Here is an 11,984-nt window from a genome sequence, read left to right as displayed (position 1 = left end):
TTGAAACCGTATCCGATACAACTTCTACGTATTGCTCTTCGCCTAAACTTGGGGCCTTATAATATGAGGTAGGGCGCCATGCCATAATATTCTCTAAAATGCGGTCTTCTAGTAAACAAAGGGTTAATATCGAATTTTCATATCAATACTATAATTTGCATCCCATGATGCGAAAGAATGCTTATTCCGTCGGAAATTGATACCTCCTGGGATGCATCAATACGAATCAAGCTCTTTGCACCTTCCGCATAGCTCAATTTGCAGCTTTTGACAGTCCATGCGAACGAATTGGGACTGTTTTCAAAACTACTTACTTACTTGAGTAGATTTAAAGTCAGTCAATTCTACTTCTACTTCAAGTAGTTTTAGGTGACTTATGGAAGAAGTACTTCTACTCGTACTTGAGTAGATTTTTCCGTCGCTACTTCTACTTCTACTTGAGTAGCTTTCTTGACTACTTTGACCACGTCTGACTAGAACACCTTCGCATTAGAAATGAATTTAATATGAATGAACAGTATAAAAAGGAAATTTAAACGTGTCGTGGCTCGCGGTAGATCTCGTAATCTTGGGATCCTTTAACCCTGTTATCGAGACACCCTAACCCCAGAGTGGAATCGTCTCTCCAAAGGCAAAAAAATAATTTATTTTGACGTGATCATGCGAAACATTTGTTGATGAGGAACACTGGCTTGTCGTGATCGATAAACGAAGAAGCGCCGCTTGATCTTCCACATTTTCGATCTCACATACAACGCCAAGATCCATCTTCTCAAAACTTACACGACACATGCCCGTCACTCACGCCATCGATTCCAAGCAGACCGCGCGTGGTTGGTATATGAGCGCTGCGTTATTTCCCGCGGCTACGCAATCCGTGATCTAATCACGCCGTGACTGCGTGATCTACGGATGCCCTGACCTCCTTACAAGATTGACGAATCACTTGATAATACTATTATTAGTTTAATAATTCATATTAATAGCTGTTAATACACCTCATTACAAAATTTCCCGAGGGCCGAATTCACCAAGTGCCGAGTTCATCGGCAACCATCTGCCCACTTATAGCACGGCCTACTCCTAGGCTTTTTAAGACATGGCTATGCGGATCAGATGGCGAGGAGGAGCCTAGATAAACGGCCAACACTTCGGTAGGAATTATGGAGTCGACGTGTCAGGCTCGAACCCGCAATTCATTGGTGTTTAGCTATAATGGATGGTACCACTACGTCACCTCGCCATACCTTGTAAAATGGGACCGTAGCATTTGGCATTTCGTGTGGCAATTGACTTTTGTGTGGAAAATTGTGTTCGTTTTAGAACTTATCCGAAACTTTTATTCCGCCATAGATTGTATATGATAAAACGAAGCCACTCACCACAAAGGAGGATTTAAAGAAGTTTGATGACATATTGAATGAAAGCAAAAGCATTTGCAAGAGATGTGGTATGTTGAATCTGTTTTGTTATTTTCAAATGCTTGCCGATAGCAGACGGTATATATAAACGTAAGATGTGGAAGCTATCAAGGTGTTATGTTTATTATTTTTAGAAATTCAGTCAGTCAAAGTGGACGATCGTATTGCTTGGATTATATTTAGGCTTATTTTAGCATCTTTGAGATGCAACTCTGAACGTGGACGGTCATGAACAGTCAACTAATTCTGTTCCTATATTGACATATCAGACATTTGCACTCGTACCGTTGGCGGCGACAATATTGGTCAGTCAGCAAAAAGCATCATGAAGAAGGTTGCCAGTCTGGTGAAATTATAGCAGAGTCGGAAAGAATGGGAAACACGCTTTCATCAACCTCCATTTGAACAAAATCACATATAGTAAGAGACATTCATAATATGCTGCAAATGTCACTGTGTTCTTTGTCTAGTCACCCCACTCATGTAACTATTGAGGCTTCATGCCAGGGTTGTAACCAAGTCACAAGTGTAGCCGTTCGGTCGTAGTCTTCGCTATCTAACTGAATGCGGCTATATTACTTCAGGTTCGTCTGGATCCAGAGACACATTGCAGATTCGACGGATATATTACAACAAAGGCAGGCACAATAAACACATCAATACTTCCGATCCAATCCAAGACTTAACACAGTAACAACTCCACACAAAGATACTCCAAGACCAACTCCATACCGAACCCAACTCCAATCCAACTACATACAAAAGACTAAAGGGATCGCCAGACAGGACGCCTATTGCCGAAAACCTAGCCTATAGCCGGAAACCTAGCCGATAGCCGAAAACCTATGCGATACAGACAGGTCGCGTACGAAGAAGCGTTCTCTCGTTTTTCGCGAGCCTGGCCGAAAGCCTACCGGCGCGAATCGAGTTAAAATATTTTTAACTTTATCGGCTATCGGCGCCGACGGCTGGTCGTTCACCGTGTGCTTCAGTCGTATTTGGCTTGCTGGGCGATGTTTTGTTGAGTGTTGTGAATCGCAGGGAGAAGAGATGCTGTGGCAGTGGCGTTGTTGTTTGAAATAACAGTACTAATTTACTTCAATTGTAGTGGAGTACAGTGCCAATATTGTTTACCGCACTGTATACCGGTACTTGTTGAGAACAATATGAGATGGTCGGCAATCATGGCACCAGATATGTTGGTATATTGAATCATTGATAAATATACAGATAGATAGATAGATATAGATAGATAGATAGATCGGTAGATATAATATGTTGGGGCTCAGTTCTTGTGATGGAAAGGGCCCTATTGTTTTTACTCATATTTTCTTGTATGCAGTGACAGGCCTATTTATATGCTGTGCATTTGATATGAATTTTAATGAGGATCTGATCGAGAGCGTCCGGGACTACCCAGTGCTCTATGACTCTACACATACGAAATTTTTGGATAAAATACGAAAAGATAATATTTGGATAAAGATCAGCGAAAAACTCGCTAAATACGATACAACAGGTAAGCATGACGAGTTTATGGTTATGAGTGTATGGTATGGTATAGCCCCAGTGGTTCTCAACCGGGGGTCTGCGAAGCAATTTAAGGGGGTCTGCGAGACGCGAGACCTATAAATTTTTAAAATGATTGATAAACGAATTTCAAATTTTTTAAATTAGGGAAATCACGACGCAGTTTTGCTCCCCAACTACTAAATCCTGATGACTCACATCATCAGAATAATCGCCGGGCATGAAATATCGTACTGTGTAAATTCATTTTAATTGCCAAATTGCCAATAACCTACTGATACAATCATTTTGCTGTTTAGAGACATTTTGTTGGAGTTTGTGGAAAAATAAAAATACTGGTAAGGAGATAGTTTATTGTTTGCGAAACCTTTTCAATTTAAAGATGTCAGTCGAACATAAAATTTCCTCAAGTATTTTCCCTAATTTGTCCCAATGTCTTACTTTTTAGAGGTAAGTGCATGACTGCACCGCTAATATTGCACTCCACCCCAGCTCCAGTAATGTTGTTTTATAATATGAAATACTATGACAGTTATGCCCTTACAAACATGAATTCACGCAACTTACACATACCATGAAAATATAGTATTTGTCATTTTTCTGCCCAACCTCAAATCTGTTTGCTTTGTTAATATGGTAGGACTGTAGAATGACATTGTGGGAACAACATAGTTGAAGGAATCTGTCCATTAGAAAATTGTTCTGTGAAAAAATTGCACGTCTCATCTTGGCCTCCTCACCCCTACCATTTGTGTAAACAATGCATAACGGAGGATGCAGTGGTATCACCCCGGGAAGTCTAGACTGATCCTATTGTCTATGCAATGTCCTATTTGTCGACCTACACACACTGCTCTTGTTATGCATGTGCAATAGGGGTGTCAAAAAACAAACTTTTTTTATTCATATTTCGAGACTTAGTTGTCAAATCGTGAGTTTACCTAAAAAAAGTACGTTGCACACCAAATTTTACTCAATTCCAACCAGAGAAACCGAGGTCAGTCGAATTGACATTTCGGCTATTTTGGAAATAATAGTATTTACGGTGACCAATTTCGTCACACCGACATGACCAAAAATTGTCCGGTAGGGAGTTGTAAATAAATGTATTATGTCACAGTATAATGATTGATGTTTTTTATTAATTTTCACATTGTTTACAGCGACAAACTGCAAAAAACGTTGGAAACAACTCCGAGACAGGTTCAGCAAATATGTTGGCGAGTTGAAGAAAGCCAAAAGCAGTGGCTCTGCCGCAAGCACTATCAAGGAGTTTACTCATTATCAGTCCATGTCTTTTCTGCTTGATCAATTGAAGCATAAACCGTAAGTCCTAACATCATATAAATATCTATAACTACAAGATGGCCCACATTTCTTACTTGGTATTGCTTATTTTGCGATCAGAACTATTGGAAATGTTGCACCAGATTCTGATGGGAATGGAGATAGACTGGATGTTTCTTCAAATACTGGTAACCTGCCACAGGATGAATTCATGTGTTTGGTCTGCTTCACGTGTGCAACTTTGTTAACAGCAGAATCAAGCCAAGAAGAAGATGTAATGCAAGTTCATGAATCTCAAGAAGATGTAAGCCAGGTTATGCCTGATGATGGTAGAAATGAGGTAGAGTGTGCGGATCAGCCAACAAGCTCACATACCGAAGTTGTCTCTAGAAAGAGGAAGAAATATGCTGATAAACAAGAATTCCAGGTGAGTTGGATGTGATGAAGGCTTATAGACAAAACGCCTGATTTAGCCGATTGAGTCGAAATATATTCACAATTATGAGAGAAAGTCTTTTCGCGTCTGCGCTCGCAGAAAGATCGTTGACGATGAAATTAGGCACAAAATAATATGATTGTCGTATATTAGCGGAAATCTTCGATATCGAGATGTCCAGATGCCGAATAGACCTGTCCTTGCAAACTGAGCCCAGTGGGCGGTATACAGTCGACCCGCAATATACCCAAGTAATAATAATATTAACTTTGAAAATTTTACGCGCCTGGCGCGGCTAGTTGGCAGCGCACTCGTTCGTCAATTTCATGTGGCCCTTTAGCCGAAAAGGCTGGCCACCCCTGGTCTATATAGATTAGGTTAGTTATCTATAGTAATCTAGAGTCTGTCAGCCGTCAGTAACATTGGTTGCAGCAACAAAGATGAAAATAATCTTGATTTCGCGAAGGCCTGCTGTTGAATTATGTGAACTCAGTAGATATGGTTGTTGCATAATAGCATCTTATGAAATACGTCGGAGCCGGAGCTACCCCTCAAATAACTAGCTCCAGCTCCGGCTGAATTTTATGTAGAGCCCCGGCTCCAGCTCCGGTAAAAATGCATGGCACCGGCTCCAGAGCCCTGCTTATAGTACAAGTAAAGTTATTGAAAGTGGTGATATTCTTATATTTTCCATATGCAGGCCGCAATATCCGACTTCATGAGCCAAAACGTTAAATCAATGAATGACTTTACTGCTCATCTTGCAAACCGTCCAAGAAACGAATATGCCCACTTTGGCAGCATGGTTGCAAAGATGCTGGAGAAATTGCCACCAGTCAAAGCTATTTCTACAATGAGCTGTATTATGCAATTCATGGGTGAGCAGATGTCTTCACTCGAGACACAAGTTATTGATGCACAGGATGCAGAATGATGTATGTTGTATGACGACTGGATATGTGCAACTGGAACTATAACTACTCGCTTTTGAAAATCGGAAACTAGAACGATTCAATTTTCAAAATCTGCAATTAGAAGTAGGACTTACTCAGTTTTCGAAATCCGTAACTTAGTCACCACGTCAATTAACTAAATTGGTAGATTGCACAAGTCTGGCTGTATGTTTTTGACATTGTTGTTTACCTCTGTGTTGATACATGCTAAATTCTCTTCACTGCATTTTTTGCTTTTGACATTTTTCATGTCTTTTGCTGTGGTTCTACCTTTCTTATGCGGTAACTTGCCCCTAGTTCTCGTTCTTGATCTGTGATATTCTGTACTTAGTTGTATATTCTGTACTTAGTTGTATGTGTTTCGTTATACCCTAATGTCAAACTATGTTCGCACAAGCAATTTCCATATCTTCTTCAGTAAAAACTGTTTCAATATGAATGCATTAACTTGCCCCTATAGTACTCGTTCTTGATCTGTGATATACTATACTTCGTTATACACTGCTTAACACTATGTTCACACAAGCAATTTTCATATTTTCTTTAATAAAAACTGTTCCAGTAATGTGAATGAAAGAATATTAATGTTTTGGAACAGTGGTTAACAATCAAATGTACATCGGATAGTGTCATTTCGTCTAGCAATATATTCAAAAGCAGATTTGGGGTCCCAGAATATCCAAAGCAGATTTGTGGTCCACCAGAGTCGATGAGCTCACACGCGATTTACCACTGCTTCTTGCCATGCAACTCTGCCAATATTGCTCATAAAGTAATTGGTAAATTTCTCCCTCACCTCCTTTGCTTCGTTGCTGTACATATTGGACCCCAGTCTCTCAGTTCGAGACGTGGTCCCGGTTTGAGAAGTGGTTGTAGGGCCTCCAAAATCACTGGAAGTGGCTGGTGCGATGCCAAGGTTTGAGAGTGTGCACGAGGATCTTAGCTGCAAGAAGTTGTGCAAACAACATGCAGCTTTCGTAATGTCAGTGGCAAGTTTGGGCTCGGCAGTAATGGTGCCCCGGAACACTCTCCACCGCGCTGCCATCACGCCAAATGCGTTTTCAATGACACGCCGTGCACGTGATAATCGGTAATTGAAAATAGATTTGTGCGATGGTAATTGTTTGCCGGGATAGGGTCTCATCAGATTCCTGCGGAATGGAAATGCCGCATCTCCAACTATGACGTAGGGAACACGTACATCTGTCCCAGGTAGGCAGCCATCATCAGGCACATTTAGTTGACCATTCATGAACTTACTTCCGAAGGTCGAATTCGAAAATACGCCACCATCACTATGTCTCCCCGAATCACCTATGTCTACCAGAGTGAAGCAAAGCTGTGAGTCACATGCAGCGAGAAGCACAATACTATAATTTCCCTTGTAGTTATAAAATTCTGATCCCGACTTGGCAGGGGCCTCAATGGTAATATGTTTTCCATCAATGGCACCAAGGCACATTGGACAATCCCACTTCTCTTGGAATCCCTTTGATATTCTTGCTGCCAATAACGACTCAATGTCACCGTCCTCCAACTCCACGTCCATTTCCAATGCTCCTTGCGCGTCCATTTCCAGTCAGTCAACAATGTTTTGATCGCAACCATATTTTGTTCGGCCCGCGAAAACGCGGTCCGATACACACCAATGAAGCGGAAAGCCGAAAGCCAGCCGAAAGCCTGCCGATAGCCGAAAACCGATGCGCTTCGGCTATAGGTTAGGTTTTCGGCAATAGGCGTCCTGTCTGGCGATCCCTTAACTCCAATCACTTCCTCTTTTCAATACCGCATGTTACCCTACGCATGACTGGTCTTGCAACCAGATAGTCCGGAGTCAATATGGCTCCGGAGCCAAGCGGTTACACATCCCCGTTCCCAAGTTGAGTGATCTAGTAGTAAAAGATCACTCACAAGCGACAAGAGGGAGCACAAATAAAAAATAAGTATAAAAGTGGCAAGAATATGTACAAAGAAATATGATCATGCAAAACCAGTTACAACGTCCTACAACCGCCAGTAATACAAAATTTCATAATATCCTCCAACAACGTAAAGACAGCCATCCCAATATCTTCAAAAGTTCACTCAACTGTCAAAATACAAAACAACATACTCAATCCACCAACAACGTAAAAGCAACTATTTGCGACAGACAGTTTCCCACAACATAACACCGTGCGCCAAAAAACCAAGCCAACAACAAACAAAAACACGAGGTGTCAATACCCATCAACAATCGCAGTTCATTATCAAATCAATATAACAGTTCAAACATCTCAATATCAGGGGCGTAGTCCAAGTCCGGTGTCGAATCCCAATGACCCATCATATCGCTCAAATATCTCTCGAAGTAAAAGCTTTACGGTGCGACGGCTCCGCTACATTCACATTGACACGTTCAATGGCCAGCTTACAGTCCACCAACAACTTCAAAATACCAAATATATCCAATACATTTACTTCTCGACCAACCAAGCCCATGTTCCCAATTGACGAAGCCACTGTAGCACTTTCACCTCCACAATCTTCAGCCAATTGTTCCTCCATCACACCTCTTTCTTCACCTTGACAATCATCATCATCATCATCAGTATCAGTATCATCATTAACAGGTGCAGTAAAAATCTCTTCAGTCACTGAATTTATTTTATTCTCATATGCCAACACATTATCATGAACGATTTCCTCTACATGCGGTTTTTCAAAATCCTCCTCTTGCAAGGTCACATCAACAACAGAGTTTCCAACAGACGAGCATACCGACACCTGTTCCAAGTCACCACGTGCCACATGATCCATTTTCCCAACAGCACGAGTGTCCAATAACTTCACAATTTGTCGCGCTTCCTTCCCAAGCATCCCTTTTGCTAACTTGTTAAAAAACCGTGCAAGTGCAACTTCTTCTTTCCTCTTTAACAACTGCCATGCTTCAAGTCCACCGCATCCGTCTCCTACTGCAAGCGGCATCTCTCTACCGGATCCAGCATCAGGCTGCGTGCTCGCCATTTGTAGCCGTTCGGTCGTAGTCTTCGCTATCTAACTGAATGCGGCTATATTACTTCAGGTTCGTCTGGAACCAGAGACACATTGCAGATTCGACGGATATATTACAACAAAGGCAGGCACAATAAACACATCAATACTTCCGATCCAATCCAAGACTTAACACAGTAACAACTCCACACAAAGATACTCCAAGACCAACTCCATACCGAACCCAACTCCAATCCAACTACATACAAAAGACTCCAATCACTTCCTCTTTTCAATACCTGTGTTACCCTACGCATGACTGGTCTTGCAACCAGATAGTCCGGAGTCAATATGGCTCCGGAGCCAAGCGGTTACACAAGGCTCCAAGTCGCAAGTCAATCTCACTTTTATAGTTTTGACTCGAGTCATTTTCAATTCACCACCGAGTCAAGTCCGAGTCCAAGTCAGCGAGCAGAGGGCCGAGTCCGAGTTATGGTATTATGACTCGAGCCAGAGTCATTGTGTTAGCTGCTCAGTTTCCAATTTAAGTCTTGTTAAACCGACTTTTTATATATTTTTTTTGATATCGAGTGGGTCGCATTTATAATATACGAATTTTCCTTACTTTTAGCAGTTTCTGGCCGCATTTTCAAATACCAGTATCAATAGACGAAATCCCAATAGCGATTTGCTGTACTATTCTTTGAAATAATAATGAAATGTCGGTCTTGGCCGTCTGAGTCTCAAGTCATGCGCAATGAGTCGAGTCATTTCAGTACTTTGAGAAGATGACCTGAGTCAAGTCGAGTCAACAGAAAATCCTGACTCGAGTCTTACAACCCTGCTTCATGCAATGAGCATTTACTTTGAAGATAAATAGTAAATAAATAACTGGTTGGTGGTACAAAATTTTAATACTGCTTTCAAAAGTACCTTCATGATAAACGTTATTGAAACCCGAAGAACTTTTCGCGTGCGTATTAAAGAGCTACCGGCACCATAAAGGAAGCAAAACAGAGTTGAATTCAAAACCAGATGGACAATTATGACGCATTAATGTCGAATTTAGAAATAACATCAATGGAGCCAGAACACAGCAACAATGCAGTGCATAACAACGGTTGCGTAAAACAGTATGACAGCGTGACACAATTCTTTATTAGTTTATTATAGGGGAGCCCACCGTAAATACTATTTTATTCAAATCCAAATTTTTCGATGGAAATAACTCCACTTCCACTTGTTTGAATCGAACCAAATTTGATGAACATCGTTTCTATACATAACCTAACACTTTCATGGGGTGAACAGAAAATTTTCAAATTTTTTCTATTTATTTTTATATAATAAATAGAAACTTTCTTTTCCTGTAGCAATGCGGCTACTGGTTGGAATTGAACCAAATTTGGTGTGTAGGCTTGAATTAGGTAACCTAACAATTTTATCAAGTAGCAAGAACGATTTGAGAAAAAAAGTCATTTTTTAAGAGCCCTAATGTCCATGTCAGAGAAACGTTTTAGGGTAGGCCTACTCACATGTCTCGCAGCGTTTTCAACATAATTGTCAATTGCGATACAAACTGCTCGCTTGTATTGGTTAAGCCATCCAACTTCGAATTGTAAAATGTTGGGAGTCTTGATATCAAATTTTTGAAAGGTGCACTTTGCGAAGATTTCGGAATCTGTCAAATTATACGAAAAAATTTAGCAAATTCTTTGACATATTTCATCCATTTGGGACTCGATTAACGTAAAAGAATTAGTAATTATTTTATACAATATATTGTATTTGTAGTTGAAGTATAGTAATAATTCTTATGGTTACCGCACTTGTAACGATTCACGGCCATAACTGGAATAATTAGAATGATGTAACTTTCAAATTGTCATGCATTTTGCAACAACATTGTTCTCAATTTTCAAGGTGCTGACCATTGGAGGAAGAATCACCCTTAAGCCGGGAATTCACGATCCGTAAACGCGGCCGACTGTTTCTCTCCTCAAGAGTAAGGAAGAGAAAAAGGGAGCAGAAATAGCAAGAGTGTGACAAGTCGCGTCCATTCGCTTTAATGCGTATTTCCATCCGCGAAGCGCGAAGTAGTAGGTGCGAAAACTAATGGGCGTTTGGTTAGCGCTTTATAAGTTGACTCCAGCGCTGTATTTGCTAAATGTTGCGGTGAAATAGGGGTGGTGTCATTTGGTATCAATATTGACTATTAAAAGACCATTTGTTAGTGGTCATGGATTTGTTCGGCCAGTATGCAGTAATTTCCGATGGTCACTTCCCAGGCTTCTGTTCTCTAACCCCTCATGATTGTTATTCTGCTTCTAGTAAGACTGTCGATTCTAATGTTTTATCGTATCATTTGCCGGAGGTTTCGCTCGCTTTTTTTACAACGTTTTGCTCTCTGCTAGGTCAATTACTGGCTGAGTATCACTACAGCCTAAGAAACTGCACTAATTCTCATTTTAATGTCTTGCTGGTTATCTTGCTGTCAATTCTAATAATTTGTTAATGTCTATACCAGTGCCGCCACTCAAATGTTTTGTTCTCTGTACACAATATTGTTAGGTCTTCAGCTTTCCGGGCAGAGTATCACTCCACTTTCTAGACTTGAGTATATATCTCTCCAACTAGCTGCCAAATAAGTGAAATAACTGATTCATTTGGATTGTTGAATTGATCATTTTTGACAGAATGTGAAGAAATTTTAGTCAAAAATTCTTTTTGTGTTAGTGGCGATCTTGATAATCAAGTAGAAGTGGCGATTGAAGTCAGTTCTCTAGTCATATAATAATAAAAAATATAATAATAAAAACTTGAAAACTTGAGTGGAAATAGTCCAGAATCAAATCCATTTTAGTAAGTATGGGTGAAAAAAATGTAGGAGTCATTCGTTACTCGCTACCTCTGCCATTTTCGCAGTACGAATGTCTTAGCTAATAATCGTCATTTTCATTTTATTTTACAGGGTGTTGAAAAGAAAACGCCAGAGGGATTATCATCATCAGACGATGAAACCTTCTGATTACTGACTGTTCTCATAGTTTCATTCATTGCTACTTGGCCCTACAAGTAATTTCGTTCGTTTCAATTTTTACACCGGCATTATTTACTTGCCAATTCGTTTTGAATTAAATTACCGCAAATGTGATTAATATGTAGTAGATAATGGGGTGTGTGTGTGTGTGTACGCAGCGGTGATCAGGTTATGCCCAGTGGTAGAAAACAGGTTATTATATCAGGATATTCTTTTAATGTAGGATCTACATTCTACTCACCATGTTTAAAGGCTGTAGCATCTGCATAATATTTACATTATTGAAGGACATGGAAAAGACATTGAATTGAGTCGACACAAAATCCCCCTTTCTACGACCTGCC

General features: G+C 40.4%; 1 protein-coding gene and 1 long non-coding RNA gene across 3 annotated transcripts; both read left to right on the top strand.

Annotated features, from left to right (window-relative positions):
- Positions 1 to 527: 527 nt before the first annotated feature.
- LOC145444438 (uncharacterized) lies at positions 528 to 11,984 on the top strand. Its single transcript, XR_013916684.1, has 3 exons — positions 528 to 1,841; positions 10,524 to 10,703; positions 11,572 to 11,984. It is a non-coding gene; the product is annotated as an uncharacterized LOC145444438 (long non-coding RNA).
- On the top strand, positions 2,194 to 6,018 carry LOC145444409 (uncharacterized). Of its 2 annotated transcripts, none has more exons than XM_080322409.1 (5): positions 2,194 to 2,940; positions 4,115 to 4,277; positions 4,359 to 4,426; positions 4,493 to 4,665; positions 5,375 to 6,018. In XM_080322409.1, the coding sequence occupies exons 1-5, from the start codon at positions 2,697 to 2,699 to the stop codon at positions 5,606 to 5,608; spliced, it is 882 nt and encodes a 293-aa protein (XP_080178535.1). In that variant the 5' UTR covers positions 2,194 to 2,696; the 3' UTR covers positions 5,609 to 6,018. The 2 variants fall into 2 exon arrangements, with proteins under 2 accessions (XP_080178535.1, XP_080178528.1); XM_080322402.1 differs by having other exon boundaries at positions 2,196 to 2,940; positions 4,490 to 4,665.

Source organism: Botryllus schlosseri, chromosome 1, assembly GCF_051294905.1.
Source record: "Botryllus schlosseri isolate E-star chromosome 1, Bs_hap1, whole genome shotgun sequence".
Lineage (NCBI taxonomy): Eukaryota > Metazoa > Chordata > Ascidiacea > Stolidobranchia > Styelidae > Botryllus > Botryllus schlosseri.
The sequence above is the reverse complement of the archived record's forward strand: the minus strand, read 5'-3'. Positions and strand labels throughout refer to the sequence as shown.